Source organism: Pezoporus wallicus, unplaced genomic scaffold, assembly GCF_028554395.1.
Source record: "Pezoporus wallicus isolate ANWC-B61680 ecotype Strahan unplaced genomic scaffold, APGP_CSIRO_Pwel_v1 contig_3952, whole genome shotgun sequence".
In the NCBI taxonomy this organism is placed as follows: domain Eukaryota; kingdom Metazoa; phylum Chordata; class Aves; order Psittaciformes; family Psittacidae; genus Pezoporus; species Pezoporus wallicus.
The window spans coordinates 12596446-12613223 of NW_026635034.1; the positions used below are offsets into that span (position 1 = coordinate 12596446).

Consider the following 16778-nt stretch of genomic DNA (forward strand, 5'->3'; position numbering starts at 1 on the left):
GCAATAAAATTTAGAGGATATTTTTTTCCTTTCTGGCAGGTAAATACATCTAAGGTAAAAGACAGTACTTCATGCACTGTGTTCAATGTATACGTTTGGGTTGCTGTGTTTATAGCATACCTTGTTCTCTCTGTTGATCTTTTTGTTCCATGGAAACAAGAGCGGAGAAATGGGCCTGATCATAGGCTAGCACAAGAGGTGAGCAATGGCATCTGTTAGGTAGAACTTCAAGCGGCAAATAAATTCCTCCAAATGGTATAGGTGCAAATGCTGCAAAGAAAAATGAGGGTTTGGGTTTTAAACTGTCAAAGAACAGACAATAGTGTTGGTTCTAATGTGTGTAACAATTGTGCCACAGCATTTTCAGAGCTCCAGGGAAGCAGCCTCAAGTGGAGTAATTGATGCAGAAAACAGTCATAACAGCAGGTAAAATTTCAATATGAAAACATCAGGAAATATACTGAGAAGAATGACAGAAACATTCTGCTGACATATATCCGCCTTGCTCTAATTGTTTATTAGTAAAGATATTAAGGTCTTACCACAAAATCCTGATGACTCTCACACGTCTGCAGATTTGCACCTTCCCATAACACTTGTAGGTAGAAGAACATTTTCTAGCAGTCACCAGTAAACACACTACCAGTTCTTTTGGAAACATACTCTGCTCTGCCCTGCATTAACGGATTTCCATATGAAATGTCACAAACGTGTTTACAGTCCACACGCATGTCACCACACATCATATATGTATGAATGTGTATATTATGTATTTATAATAATGATAAGATTAAAAGATTCCACAAGTAGAATTTGAATGGGATGCTGCATCTGTAGAGGCAAAGCCCTTTCCTTTGAAAGATCCTATGCTTGTTTATATACAATTATGGAAAGCAGCAAGTTTGGGCAGGAAAATTCTCTCAATGTGTTTGCTTCTGACCAATTATTTTTGTTTTTGCTGTCAAAATATGAATCCTTATTGCTGAAATACTCCCAAAATGAGCTTAAGGAGAAAACAGACACAAACAATGCCCTGTTTTTACTAGAGACTTTTTCTTTGAAGAGTTCTGCTGTGTGCAGACTTTGGGACACAGAGCAGTATTGGTTTTGAGGCATACATCTACACCTTGGTGAGTCCTTCCAAATTTGAAAGAGTCATTATGCTTTTTGAAAACCTGTGCTTTGTACACGCAACAGTAAAACCAAGGGAACTTGATGCTGGTGGTCTATAGGCCAGCAGTGAGAAAACATGGGAGTTATAATGACAGAATCAGACTGGCCAAGGAGAAGAAAGTGTATCGAGGGTGAGGGAGTTGTGTGTAACTTGGGATAGGAAGTTATAGGAAATGAAGCAATAGTGATCAAGCCTTTCAGAGCAGATAGACAGCAATCATGCAACCAGTAGCTGTAGTTCACAACTGGAAGGGAAACTGAAATTACCCAGCATTGTCCTGGGAAAGTAAATTTCTATGAACTCCATCGCTAGTTCAACATCCCACTTCACTCAGTCAAAAATCCTCCTTTAGTTAAGCAACATACTACCATTCATTAGCATTCTGCTAGCTCATGGCAAAAAGTGAGAGAGATGAGTTCAGTCATCCAAGATCAGGCAGCTGTGCGCTCCACATTGGGATCTAACATTTGTGTACTCACATGTATAAACTGAATAGAACACTCTGGAAACTTCAGATTGACAGGCTGTTAAGGCATTAGTAAAATCGAAAAGCTAAGATATACACATTCAAAATTCAACTATTCAAAGTCAGATTAGATTGATCTATGCAGAGATTTAAGGGGCACAAAAATAACATAGAAAATTAGAACCTTGTTAACCTGCACCAGTAAAATTGAGTATGTTCTGTAATGTTGTGGTTATTTCGTTATGAGTAAGGATATCCAGAATAAACAGATATTCAGTGAGACTTACAAAGTTATCTGTATTTTTTACTTTCATCCAATAGAAATGGTTTATCATTCTGCTCTTTTCTTTCCCTCCAAAACAAGGCAGCAGCTATCCCATAAACACTCAGATGTGTTACAGCTGGGTCTTCTGTTTGCAATTCAATTGACACAGGTGTGTACATTTATAAAGACAAACTCTTACCTTCTCCCCCTGAGTCTCGTAACATGGTGTCTGCTACTACAACAATAGGTCTTCTCAAAATATGGGCTAAGACAAAAACATGGAACTCTTCTAAACTCTCATAGACTGGATCTTCTGAATTGTCCACTCTGGAAGACACAGCATTGAAACTTTTTTAACCATCTAGAACCAACCACTGAAACTTAAGTGAATCAATACATCACAGCAGCTATTTCTTCCTTGTCCCTCATATTCCCATGCTTCTGAAACACATACTCCAGTTATTGAAATAGTTAACATTAGAAATTGAAAAGGAAAATGCATTTTTGACAACAATAGCAACAGAGGAAATGTTTTCACTTGCAAACTGCACACTAGTTTAGTAGCTATCAAAATTCATTACTGTATGAACACGAGTACCTTACATGGTAGGAGAGCAGAACATAAAGCCCTATGGAGAACACTACGGTGAAAACTAAGTCTTTTCTTTATACTGGCTTTCTACACCTCTGATCCAAACAGTTTATGAAACCACAGGAGTGAATGAAACCCTTCTGTTTGATTCATCTAGCTGCAGCAGACACAGAGCACTTCAAGAATTGGACAGATAATGTTTCATTTTTAGATTGAAATAAATATTTCATTGAGGGCTACCTATACCAATTTCAGAAACCCTTTTTTTCATGTATGAATGGACAAACACAATCAGTAGGTTTTAAATGCTGCCTTTTACTGAAGAGCTCACAAATGTTTAGTTCACACTTCAGGGCTCAAAACATTTGACAGCAAGAGAGAAGCTTTATGTTAAAGAAGACATGCTACTAACTTCAAGGGATGTGCCGCTGATCACTAAGTGCAGTGGGTGCTTCTCCACCCAAAAAGGGTAAAAATGCAACCTGACTTGAAATTATGGTTTAAAAAGAGGTTTTCCTACTAGCATCAGTGTGCTTTGGATCAGCCCTGCAAACTTCCAGGAAACAGAAATGCCCGGCACCGTTAAAAGCTAACCTATAAAGCCTGTCCTTTACAAAACAGAACATTCGTTTCTCCAGACTGCAAGAACAAACCTGGTCAATTCCTCACTTTTCTGGCTGAACACTTCCAGGCCCTTGTATGGCTTCACAAGCATTTTATAGATTTTTTTGGTTTGTTATCTCCTTCCCTATTTTTCTAGTTTAACGTCATTAATGTCACTACCACATTTTAAAGCTTTGCCTCTGCCTCAAAGACAGAAATAAACACCCTAGATGGAGGGAGACTGAAAAACGGCAGGGTTGTGGGAAGCAGAGCACATCAAAGATGAGAATTCACAGCTGAGTGCCACTTTGAAAGATGATACACAGAGGACACAGCTTCTGAGACATGACAAATGAAGGTGGGCAGCATAACCCAGACACTTAAATGAAGGCAGTGATTGTCCTCCTAGTGTTAGGTGTGCAGAGAACTTCCATAATTCACTGTCATTAATTTTCATTACATGTGAATAGTTAACTGAAAAGAACTGTGTGGGCACTGCTCTAGAGCATGTGGGACCAACACAGTAACATCCTCACAGGTCTGATGGCATCCAGCCTTTCCCTGGGACTTTATATTAAAATCTTTCACCTCAACTTGGGAGCACAGCAGGATGGATCATTAACAGTAGGCTGATGCAGGACATGAATTCTTGGGTCAAGCCATGAGACACCTCTCCTTCCCTGTATCCTTCTACCACATTAGTATTTCCAGACTAGCAATCCTAAAGTTTTCTTCAACTCCTCAAATTATTCTTCATCTCCCAGTTAATGATGTTTCTAGAAGTGAAAGGCATGTTCTAGATGCAGCTGTATCAGAAGTCCCTTTATCCCTTTGGCCAGCTGATGTCAAGCCTGACTGCACATGAAGTCCAAATTTCCACTGGGCTTTCTTCACTCTTCAGTATCACATCACCAAGTCACTTAAATCACTATTTATGATCGTATTTGCTCATTTAAAAATCATTCTCTCCTGTTACACATCTGTTTTCCATTGCTGATTTTCACGGACACACAGGGAGCTCTGCAGGTCATACTGGCAACATCCCTGTTCCAGCAGGGCCACCTACAGCCAGGCGCTCTGTAGTGGGAGACTGTCCTTCTTTTCTTTGGGTGGGGAATAAATGATATATTGCATTGACTGAAGGAGATGAGAAGCTTCAAGTTCCAATTTTTGTTTCTCAGGCAGAAATGACATATAGGACAGAGTTTTGAAGGCATGTAATAAAAGAAAACCTAAATCAGCTTTCCACATGTTATTGTTATTTTGTATTTAATTGTGTGGGAATACAAGTTTTTGTGTAAAACATATTCTGTGGCATGTGAGATGCAACCATCTGTCTCAACTAGGAAGAATCCTGAATTCAAGACTTGTTAAATAAGGAAAAAAACAATCATGTAGGTATTAGTGATTTTAACATGACATCCTTTGCCTTGAATTTTCTCTCTTCTGGAAGCTGTGGGGTATCCACTGTTTTCAGATCTGAAGGGCTGCCTGAACTCACAAATCTGAATCTCCACAGCAATTGGATTATTTCCAGGCTGTGTTTGGCTTAGTTTGATTTACATCAACTGAAAAGAGGCAAGATGAACAGACTTACTGGCTAGCAGAAACTTCAGCTGATAAGCAGATGATGTACTGTTATAATGAACCTTTTTCTTTAGGCACCCTGTAATTGCTGCATATACAGTTACAACGGGACAGCACTCCTACAACAGACAACCAGATCAAATAAGAACAGTTTTAAAGCAATGTTTTTGTTCAATGAGCTAAACTAAATTCTCTACAAGATGAGGGTCTCTGATGGCCACAGTGGTTTTGTATGAAGGACTGTATGTTGAAATACTCTGAATACCTAACAGAGTCCCAAAGCTCAGAGATTACATGCATTTGAGAGGCACCTCCTGTTTAAATGTTCTGGGTTTCTGCCTTAAATAAATCTCTAATGATATACAGGAAGATTACAGCAATATTCCCTCCATTCTTCCCCATGTACAATCACCTGACTTTATGAATAGGATAGTGCCAAGGGCATATGAGGCAGCTAGCTAAAAGGTGACAGATAAGACTAAATAAGTATACCATCCACTTTCAAAATCTGTATTAGCTCACACCATGACATGTAGCTTTCAGCTCTGCTAGGTTTTCAGGAAGTGAATAACTGTGATATTCGATGTCACACTAGAACAGGCTTTGAAATCTCTGACAACAGTCTGCAAAATGAAGGACTGGATTGGAATTGTCTCTTCAGCAGGATTGAAGCAGTTAGGTGCTTAACAAAACCAGAGGGTACAAGACATTTTCCTTTTTCCAGAGCAGTTCCCCCAGTCCGACACTCCTGGGTTTGCTTGGAAATGGAGATAAACGAAACAAGCGCATTGATCTGAAATTTTTTACATTTACATGTACAAGATGTACAAATCTGTTTCAAGACAAGAATCTGCTTCATGGTTACTGAGCTAGCTCTACTTTAGCGCTTGAAGGATTTTATATGTTGAAAACAAGAACTGAAGAACCAGGTTTTTCTGTGTTCCCTTTTTCCCCAGCTTCCATGCCTCAGAGCAAGAGCGCTCTCAAAGAAGGAATCTTTAGAGACGTAGCAACAACTGCTGATCTCCTTTGCGTGTAGTTCACTCAAAAATAACTGAGAGGAACTTGCAGGTAAATGAGGCAGCAGAATCCCAGACATAGCCTTGTCACTGAATTCTTCAGAAGCTGATACAACTTCTGATATTGTAGCTAATTCTGACACCAAAGGAGAACGCTTTGTCTACAATTCAAAGACTAAATGGCAAGCTTTCTTAATATGGTGCCTAACTAGAGAACGTAATATACCCCATCTTAAAACCAGGATTTTGATATTCCTTTTCTATCTCATGGGTACATTAAACTCAGAAAAATAATTCACTCTGTCACATTCTTTCTGTCTTTGAAATGACTGTAAAGAGAAATACATATTTACACTTTTAATATGCTAGCTTTCTTGCCTGATTCCTGTGTCACTATTTTAAAAGAAACATTAACTATTGTCTGTTTACCCTTACTTTATTTTGACTGGCAAAAAGATAAATGCAAACCCTGATGAGAACATTTAAAACCAAATTAAATCGGTTCTTTATGAAATAGTGATACTACTCCCTGTTAAGTGTCTGCTCATTTACTGGCAAATGTACCATTTGAGGATATCTCTGGTTGGCAGATACCGAAACTACACAGTACGTGAAACGTATAGAAGGAAACAGAATAAGGCCAGAAAATACTAGTGGTGAATAGAAATGTGAATTGAACTGCATTAGAAGACGAGAGCATACCAACAGGAAAGTATCAACAAACACAGGAAACCAACTAGAGAGTAAAATGAAACCAATCTGTTGGGGGTTTCTTTTGCCTCAAAGTCAAAGAAAATGAGACACATTATGGCTGAGAATTTTCTAAATGATGTCCTCCTGCATGAGTAGATGTACCCATCCCTGACAGGGTTAACAGGAAAGTATAATATTCTTTTCAAAGCCCAGAGAATGTTTTCTAAAGATGTTATCATTTTCATTGTGCCATATGCCTTATTTTGTCAATTACCACCACATGCCATTTTCTCCAAGGGAAAACAGTAGCTAGAGAAAAGTATGCACTGAACAAACCACCACTGAATATTTTCAGTGATAAACACTGGACACAAAACCTAAAGTTTCTGCCTTCTTAAAGCTGGTCAATAATCTAAACTTTGGAATCAACTGCACTGTAAGTGAGGGATGGTTTAACATACCAGATGTTTAAAGCAGATTCTGTGTGTGGACTGGGGTATTTCAATGTTGTAGGTACTATTTCATCCCAAACTTCCACCCTCCCTCCCCCACAAATATATTTCTATCCAGTTTTTCCAACACCACCTATACATCTAAACTAAACACATGTTGGCATCAAACACTACTGCATTTTTCCTGTGACCATCAGATTATCTGGTACTGTTTATAATAAGCTAATTCACTAAAATGCTATTGAGTATGATACAAAGCACACATACTAAGGTGGTCTTCAAGAAAACACACTCTTTCCTTGCTGCTCTGTTAGTTGTTTGCCTGTTAGTACTGGGTACTAAGTGGCAAACACTGCCAACTTTACAGAGCGTAATCAAAGTTCCTGCCTTCAGCCACACTCCCATGGAATCAACCTAGATCAACAGATGTGAAATTAGGTAAGAAAAGCATCTGATGTGGTTTCTTAGAAATACAGACATACCCTACACAGAGCCTTCCAGCAACACTGACTTTTACCAGGAGGACAGTGAATCAGATTAATCAGATATAAACCTCCCCACAATCCTTAAATAATTCTTGCATTTGAGAGAACTGGATTTGTTACAGTTAAAGCTTGAAAAGCTTGAATAGTCAAAAAAAGGGCAACTGTTCCTTTCAGTGCAATATTAATTACTGTAATTTTTAGGTGAACTTCTTTGTAACTGTTCAAACACTAAAGTAGCACACTGATTTTTCAGAAGGGCTTCAAGAGACTACAAAATATAATACAATATTCCACTTCCTGTTTAAAAAGGCACTGCATCCAAATATTTCATCTTTAGCCTTAATACCAAAAATATTACTTTTTTGCCCTTCTATGCCCTTGGGATTAGCAGCATTTTAAAAGCAGAAAACGTGAGGAGTTACTTGGTGACTTGCCCTCGAAAAACATCTCTCAGAATATTTTCTCTTTGAATTATAAAGCTAAATATGTATGAATATGAGAAGGCGGCTTTAAAGCCGTGCTAATGCACAGAAAATGTGGTATCCGGGCACAAACTACTTTCTTCCAGAATGTTGTTAGAAGAGGTGATGTTACTCTGTCATCACATATTTCAGTGAAAACATCTGAGCAGTGGCTGTCTTCCTGCTAAACCTTCCTCAAAGAGCTTTGTATCTGCAGTGGAACAGGGCGCTTCATCTCCTTGAAATGCTACTGCCGACATTCTGGTTCCAGAGACCCACAAATCAGGATTAACAAAATCCAGACTCTTGGCTGCAAAGTAACCTCAAGTTAGTGTGGTAGCTGTACAAGGAAACTTAATCAAAACACTAGGTATTATAATGGGATGTTAGATTGTTATATTCTACCACGAAAAAAAAAATCTGAAAAGACAGTTTGACGGTCCTAGAAACATCTTCCTTCATTTGTGCTGTATTGCCTTCCTATTGGGAACAAAACTAAAGGATTTTGTCATACTCTAAACTTACCCACCACCAGTGCCTCCATTTTTACTGAAATGTGTACGAGGCTCACTCGATGCCAGTTTAAGCAGCTCATTCCACTCTCGTTCCCATTCTTCTTCTGTATACACTAAACCTGACTATGGGAGAGAATGAAATACCTTTACCATTACGCTGGTACAAAATGTAAGCAGAGTTATGCAGTAATATTTATGACTAACTTATTTTGAGCTTCACACATGATGCAGTTCAGTATCTTGGACCATTAACGGTTTAACATTTCTATTCAGGTGAAAGACTATTAACTTCTGAAAAAGTTCTAACCCACTGACTGCACACTGGATTTCATTTCTAGATGTGGGTCTGCTGCTGCCAGCACAGCACTCCACTACTGCAGATCCAGTTATTTATACCCATGAGAATTCTTTGCAAGCATGGTTAGTGTGCTTCAGTGCCCATGTCTGGAGGTTTGCTTTCTTCCCCAGTATCCTGAACTACTATGAATGCCCTCCTTGCCAGGCAAGTAATGCTTGATGCTTTCTTCCTCTATTCAAGAGCAGCAAGGGTATGTAACACTTCTGTGCCCCTGTGTTTCCAGGTAGCCTGAAGCAGCCAAGTCAGTCACAGCTCAGCTGTATTCTCACTGACTGCTGGTTACAAAGGAGTCACAAATCTTTAAGCATATTCACTTGACTGCTTTCAGGGTTACCCCTGGAACTGGCTTTTCTAGCCACTGTGTAGGCATAGACATCTTCAGAAAATAATATGTGCTGAAGTACAGCTTTCAGTTGACAAACCAAATCTACAGATGATTTAAGTTAAGAAACATCCCCTCAATATTTGGTCACAGCTCTAAGAATCCTAATTCTCCATTCTGGGGAATTTTTCCTAAATGGGATTTTCTTGCTTTTGTAGATTTCATCCATTCATTTTGTAATGTTTGTGATAGCTGTATTATACATTTAGTTTTGTAGCCCAAAATTGTCTACAGGTTCCAAACTCATCTTAGACCTCTGTAGACATAGAACTGTACATATTTATGTTCACAGAGCTACAGATACCTTTGCATTCAGATACAAAAAGTCCAAATACAAGTATCTCTTTCCTCATGCAAAATGGAAGCACAAGAAATTTAATAGCAATTAAAACTCACACCAAACTTCAGAGGAATGTTTTTGGCCCTAAATGATATTAACAAGATTGTCTCCAGACCATACAGACCTCCTTATTCTGCTGTGTCTGTTGCCATCTCCATCTTCTTTTCAGTGCTTCCCTTTCAGCTCCACTTCTCATCATCGTATAGAGTGCTTTACGTAGAACAAGGTCCCGGTCATGAAATCCCCACATCCCTAAGGAAGCACAAGATGACATTCAGCTTTCAAGAAATAGAAATATTAAGTACTAATACAATTAATACTGCTCTATTAGCAAAAGAAGCATAGCTTATACATTATTTAAGATTTTCCTTGGCAAATAATTCACTCACTGTTTTTATGGCTTCCTAAACAGTCAATATGGATAAGCTAATGAGTAACAAGAGAGAATGCTATCAAAGTTTAAACGTTGATTGAGGAATGACTAAGGATTGGAGTTGTTTCAGTGTCTGCTTGCAGACAGCTTCAACTTTGCTGCAAGCAATGGAATATTCAGTGCACAGGTTGGCTTTAGCTGTAGTTGCCAACAGATCTTGCAGACACAAGAATGCTAATGACAACTGCAGGCACTTCTGTGACTTGCAGATGATGCCAACACCCAAAGGCCTCTAACTCGTGTAACAGCATGATGGTGCATTTCCTTTGGCTTCAACATCCAAATAAAGAAACAAGCATTCAAAATGATTGACAATCTAAAAATACAACCAGCCAGAGGCTTTAAGCTCATTTTAAAATAAGGAAACATCTTCAAGTGGTTACAAAGAGTACCCTCTAACAAAAGTGAGCAGAGCTCTCCACAAGACATGAACTTGCAGCCAGCCACAGTTCAGTTCCCTTACGGCCAGCTGTTGGTATTAAACACATTTAAGGCTTTGAACAACAAAATACTCCAAGCATTTGCTGTAGATAATACACCATTCCCCCTAATTCAAAATGAAGTGGACAAAGACAGAAGGATCCTTGGAAACAGCAAAAGCTCTTTTCTTATTACTTCTTTCAAAATGAAGAGTCTCTTCAAAATACTAAAAATCCCAGTGTTTTTTAGAAAGCCACCTTTTGGAGTCCTGTTGCTGGAAGATTTTAGCAACTGCAACAAAACCAGTAAGTTTCCTCATAGCAGGTTAGGATGGAGAAGGCGTATCAAAGACTTTCAGCTTCACAGGTTTCTGTTTGATTTGAAGAATAGCTTCAAAGATCTTGTATTTATGATTAATTCATTGGAAATTATTCTAACTCACCCCAAACTCTGCTTCCCATATGCTTCAGCTCTACAAGGAACCAACAGAGGTAACAGCTAGATATTGCATGGTTGAAGACGGCAAGAGAACTGTTTAACACAAGCCAGAGAACAAATGCAATTCCTTGCCAACAAGGACAATCCTGCAGAAGCACTGGGAATTTGCCTGCTCCAGAGCTATTAGGTTGGGCTCTGTAAGGACAAGGCATATCACTGGTGTTTATGATACATGGGTTTTGGTACTGTTCCAATTACACTCTTTTACAACCTGATAAAACTTTTTTACCTTTCTCTCTCAAGCATGCCTAAAGCAAACAACAATTAAATGAAATTTGAAGACTATACTGCTCCAGAACCAGGCTTTTAATGAAAATCTTTGCATCTCAAGTGTTTCTGAGCTTTTTCTGGAGATAGAGAAAAGTCATAAATATTTTTGTCAGAAGGTTTCATGTACAGATTCACCCTTACCTAAAGATGCAGCATGCAAGAGGCAGTTTCCATCACCGGTTGTAGCTAAGGGAAGAAGACGTTTGCAGCTTGTACACACCGTGGACCACCAATTCAATCGTCCTGAAAAGAGAGCCTCTATTAAACTGGTGGAGCGGATACTAGAACAGGATGTGTACTGTGTACAGTCATACAACAATGCTGATGCTGGAGGTGAATCATGAACATCCTTTCTGCCAAGTAAACTTAAATGTAACATCAGAAATGAAAACTGAAAAGTGGGAAAGAAGAACAGATAAACTATATTAATTTGGAATAAACCGAGACCCCCTTTCATTAATTGGCATCTTCCATTCTCATCTGCTGCATTCAGGGGTGGATTTCCAAGGAGTTCATTACCTAAATACCATTATGAGTCTTGGTATCAGTTCCCAAACATAACTGACATTGGCCTCCTGAAGACAGATGACAGTTTATGTTACAGCAATAAAGTCTCAAGAGACAACATATGTATGTGTTAATCAAGATAATGAATGTTACCATTAAGTAAAGTACTATTGTTACAATCAGGTGGATTGTTTCAACAGCTGATTCTCTTCTCATTTACCATAGTGTAAATCATTATTAGACCTACTAAAATCAACAGCTATGCTACCAGGGAATTTAAATGAGACCAAAGGCATAGCTCTGGTGTAGGATAGCATGTGGCTTTTCTCTCTGAGAACACTTACAGAATCACTTATCTATCACTGATATGTGAGGCACGTTTTACAGATCATGAACCAGGGATGGGCTGACAAGAGAACAGATACTTGTACCTAGATGAAGCAAATGAAGCCATGAAGAATATCAGTGCCAAAGCCAGCACTGGAAATACAGAATTCCTGTCATGCAGGTTGCCATGTGGCACTTACTGAAGCGCTAAGTCTTGATTAATGGGTCATGTAACATTTCTAATCTGATGTGACTAATTGTATATCTTCTTGGGGGATAAGGACAAGCAGATGATTAACAATAAGGAGTAGAGTTTGTGTATTTCCCAAGACATCTCTGGGTAATGGACAGTCTCTGGGTAATGCACAGTTGAATAATTGAATGAATAATGCAACAGGCAGCTTGTGATGACTCCATTCTTTTTTTGCCCTTTTCTACAGACTTCTCTACCCCCAATTCCTTTACTTGCAAGCTGAAATAGTGCATGCAGTCTTGTATTAGAGGTTAAATCCCCAAAACAGAAACAGGTTCATGCATGGAAAAAAAAACTTCTCCATTAATAAGTTTCCATTACAAAGTTATACTGGTTTACTTGCAATGAGAGGTAATATATATTGTGCCAAAAACCAGTATAGTGATACTTTAACGTGTGACCCCAACTCCTTGTTCTGGGTACAGAGAAATACGTAATTACATTCCATCGGTGAATACGGGTCGAGAGGTTACTGTGCTGTAAAGATGCACAGCAGATAATAACTAAGCACATTTGGTAATCCTCATATGATTTTAGCAGCCAGCTTGTAAATGCCCAACATCTCATACTAGGCTTAATGAGTTCTAAATTAAATATGCATTAAAGAAGCTTCATTTAAAGCACTATTGGATAGCCTTTGGGAAAGATAAATCCAAAATAACAAGTTAACATTTTTAGCAACTCCTGTGTCTGTGGGCTGTGAAATAACAACTTGCCACCTGCTTTTTGCAGAATGCTTTGGTGGTATCAGATTTAGTAATAAGCTATACCAAGGTGCTGCTTAAAGCACAGTTACAAGACCTAAAGCAGAAAGACCTTAGGGCTTAAGGGAATGATGAGTGGTATCGCTTTGCTGATGAACCAGCAGTTATTGGTAAAAAATGTCAAAGTCTGCTGTTTAGGAACCTTTAGAATAACAGGAGTTTTCTATAAAAGTGATCTGCTTTCAAACAGTTTATGCAAAAATATGTTTGTGGGCTTGGTTAACATCACAAAGCTTACGGCTGACTAAAAAGTTAGCAGAAATGCATTGGATTATGACAAAAAAATACAGTGCATTTTCATTTTTCAGATCTCGAGGTTATAGTTGATCCCTTCAGGGAAACAACAGGGAAGTGGAGCTTGAATGAAAACCAGAAACAGTTCTTCCTCAGGGTGATTTCTGTCTGCTCTGCTAAGATGATATTTATGGCCAAACTAGACCCATTTCTCACTCTTTGCTGGACTCCTGCTTGATCTTGATTCTTACTTGCTTACAAATCTATTCAATCTTAAAAAAAAAAAAAAAAAAAATTAAGAAATCAATCTGTTGTTTTTACAGCAAAAAAAACAACCCTCTGAGAATTAACAAAGCCACAATCCAGTACATTAAAATTTGATCTTAATTTTAGATCAAGATTGAAAGTCCTATCCAGGTCTATGACTGAACAACATACAATCAGAGGCAGACACAAGCACACACAATATTTCTCTTTCTCTGCATGATACTGAATATTTGAGGTGAAAACTCAAAAGTAATGTTAACAGAATCTAGTATCCTCCATGGCTAAAGACTGTCAACTATTGCTGTATTCTGATACTATCCTAGTTGTGCACTGCATAGTGTGCATCAGACTTCACATAATACAAAGTGAGTACTGGCTCCCCCTCCTCCCTCATTTGCAGGGCCCAACAAGAGTCAAATCATTCTGATACAGAAACAGGTATGTATCTGGTATTCCATGCAGGGAAGGTAAGCTGAATCTCAGAGAGTTAATGTTCAAGTATAATTAATAGACACTAGAAAGGTTTGTATTTTCATAAGCTTCCATATTGTATTACAAGCCGCAAGTGTATTGTTTCTTGATGCAAGATTTATAGGAGTAAATTTCCAGGGAGGGTTCTAGATGGTTATTTGACCTGAATGGCTCAAAAAGAAGGCTACAGAGAACAGAGAATGCATTCAAATATTAACAAGAGCCAAGTTTGGCTTCAGATATCAGCACCCGATGCCTCCTGCACTGGTACTAGTGAAGGTAAGAAAGCTTTTAGCATCATGCCCACTGTGTTTACTAAGGACCACTATGAAATATTCATTGCCCAAGCATGCACAAGGTTGGTGGTACACAGACAAATCAACCAAATTCAAAACAAACAGGCGGTTATGTGATGCTAAAGAATGTAGCATCTTTGTGGAAACTCTGCATACATCCTTTGCTCCCTCTTAATTTTCTCCTGTCTATATTTTCTTTTCTCTGGTTTCAGCTTCTAATATGATTTCTTCTGGTAGAATTAACCACTAAAAGGTTACACTTAAGCAAGCAGCAACTTAATATAACTCTCTTTTGACAGGGGAAAAGGAGATGCTACAAAGGTTAAGCCCCCCCCTCAAGCTCCCCATGAGTGTGGCTGAATTTTCACTGCAAAGCCAGATTGCACACCATGGCCTCCAAGGCAAACAGGCAGTTTCCCATGTGAAGTCTGTAGCATTTAATTGACAATATTCACATTGCAAGTTTTTCTTCTACGGAAATACTACAAATGAGATGACTGCTTATTTCCATGAAATCTGTAAATGCTTGCTCACAAATAGGTTTGACACTGGCAGAGGTAAATTGAAAAAATAATCAGTGGTACAATCTTAAGAGACAGCTTGCTGACACAAGCTCAGCTTCCTTAGGAAACTAAGCTAAAACCTGCCTTCCTTTCATTTCCCCAGCACACTGTATTACCAGATATCCACGCTCATCCACCCCCCAAGATGAGCAAGTCACCAAATAACATTTTCAGCTTCCAAAGTAAGCCTAATTCTGGACACCCCACATCTTCTGCAAAGCAGTGATTCACCCAGAACATTCAGTAACTCCCCCTTCCCCCCTGGAATCCAACAGCAATAGCTACTCTGGGTGCACAGAGGACCAGATGGTGAAGGCAGCCGAGGAGTACTCAGCCCACTTGAAATAGTCAGACAATCAGCAATAGGGGCAGGAATCTCAAATCCAGATTTCAGCAGAGCTACCTCTTCTCTCATGTGTTTTTGGCATGACTGTAGCTGAGAGGATTTGTTTACTTTTAGTTTTAATCCTTCCATACACTAAACATGGACTTGCAAGTACTGACATGAAGAAAATTACAAGAACAGATTTGTTTATAATAATCTTTCCATGACTTTTTAAATAAGGGAAGAAATAAAGAATTTACCAATACATTTTCTGTATTTGAAAGAAAGCACTTTCTTGTAGAAGCTCTCTCTTTTATTCTAGATGATGGAATCAGCTTTGCAGTAGCATCTGCAAAGCTATTCATATTTCCTGGTGTCCTTGAAATGTAATGTTGAGCTGTGCACATAGAAATAAGTGAAGCTGAGCAATCAAGTAAATGCTTCTCTTTTAGCCTGATGCATAAGCAACGCAGACTCTGTCACAGAAGCAAATCAAAGATCATAAAATAAGATGGCACAGAAATATATGACTAGGCCTTACTGGCTGCAGACGACTGACACTGAATTCAGTGAGCTGCAGGTCACAGCAGATCCAGTATTTACCAGTTTTCTTTCCTAACCTGAGGCAGACGGTTTTCTATGGCATTATTGCATTTCATCCTACCCTGAGATACAGTATTTGTCATTCATATTAAAACTGAATTACACAAATGTGCATTTCAGAGCTTAGATATCAGGAAATTAATACAGTTCTTTTGTAATTACAACAGTTGCTACCCCAGTACCCTGCATATGCTATGTGAAAACCTGTTAAAAATCCTGGAATAAGAAAATGTTTTTACAGCCTGAAAAGGCATCAGTTTTTCTTTAGCGCATCTTAGTTTTCCACAGTTTAAAATCACACATTTCCGGAATTCTGGTGGATTTGGTGTTGGGGATGTGAAACCCAGGCTTAATAATGTATTAATTTTTATTTTGCCTGTATCTGTATAAAATGCTTCATAGAAAACACAAACGTGAGCACAGAAAGAAGAGTGAAGGAAAGCAATATTCTTGAAGGTTCATACAGCTTCCTTTTAATTTCTGTATTGAACTGCATTCCAGCACTGCAATAGAAACTTCTTTTCATTACAAACACTGTGCTAGACCGACAATTCTTCTGCTGGGTTTTTTTGAGCTCATCAGTACAACAGAAGTTTTTGTATTATCCCTTTGTCAGCCTAAAAGTCAACGTGCATATAATGAAAATGCAGCAAAATACTTAGAATAATAAAATCTCTTTCACACATGACTTCATTTGATATGATCAGTATCTGAGCCATTCTCCACTGAAGCACCACACTGATGACTGCGAAAGTGCTCACAGATCAGTCTGCACATTACTTCCACGCTGATTCCACTCCAGTTCAGGCAATAATGAACACCTGAGTTTTAAGATACACGAAAGCCCCAAACATCTTTATGAATGTGGTGAATTCCATCCTCTAAGAGACATAGAAAGCAGTCACACAGGGTGAAGTACACACTAGAGCAGCAGTAAATTCTACCTTCCCTGTCTGGGCCTTTATCATCTCACACAGCATTTCTGAGTAAATCAGGAAATCTGCCCTGAGTTTCTCTACAGATGAGATGTGACCCGAACATTCTTTCATGTAGAGATGTAATGGTAGAAATTGCCTAAGCATATAAAAAGGGAATATAAAAACCTTACAGGCATTTATAGACATCCAGCTCATACAGCCCCTTCAGACAACACAC

The 16778-nt window shown here is 38.6% G+C and overlaps 1 protein-coding gene across 6 annotated transcripts in view; it reads right to left on the bottom strand.

The window, feature by feature from the left end:
• Positions 1–16778, bottom strand: part of OTUD7A (OTU deubiquitinase 7A) — a 148761-nt gene that overhangs the window by 8711 nt on the left and 123272 nt on the right. For all 6 annotated transcript variants that reach the window (XM_057399120.1, XM_057399111.1, XM_057399095.1 and 3 more), the window contains exons 9-13: positions 11155–11256; positions 9517–9644; positions 8323–8435; positions 2105–2232; positions 121–270 (exon numbers count right to left, since the gene is read on the bottom strand). In XM_057399120.1, the coding sequence (XP_057255103.1) occupies positions 121–270; positions 2105–2232; positions 8323–8435; positions 9517–9644; positions 11155–11256 (621 nt within the window). The remainder of the gene's footprint in view (positions 1–120; positions 271–2104; positions 2233–8322; positions 8436–9516; positions 9645–11154; positions 11257–16778) is intronic.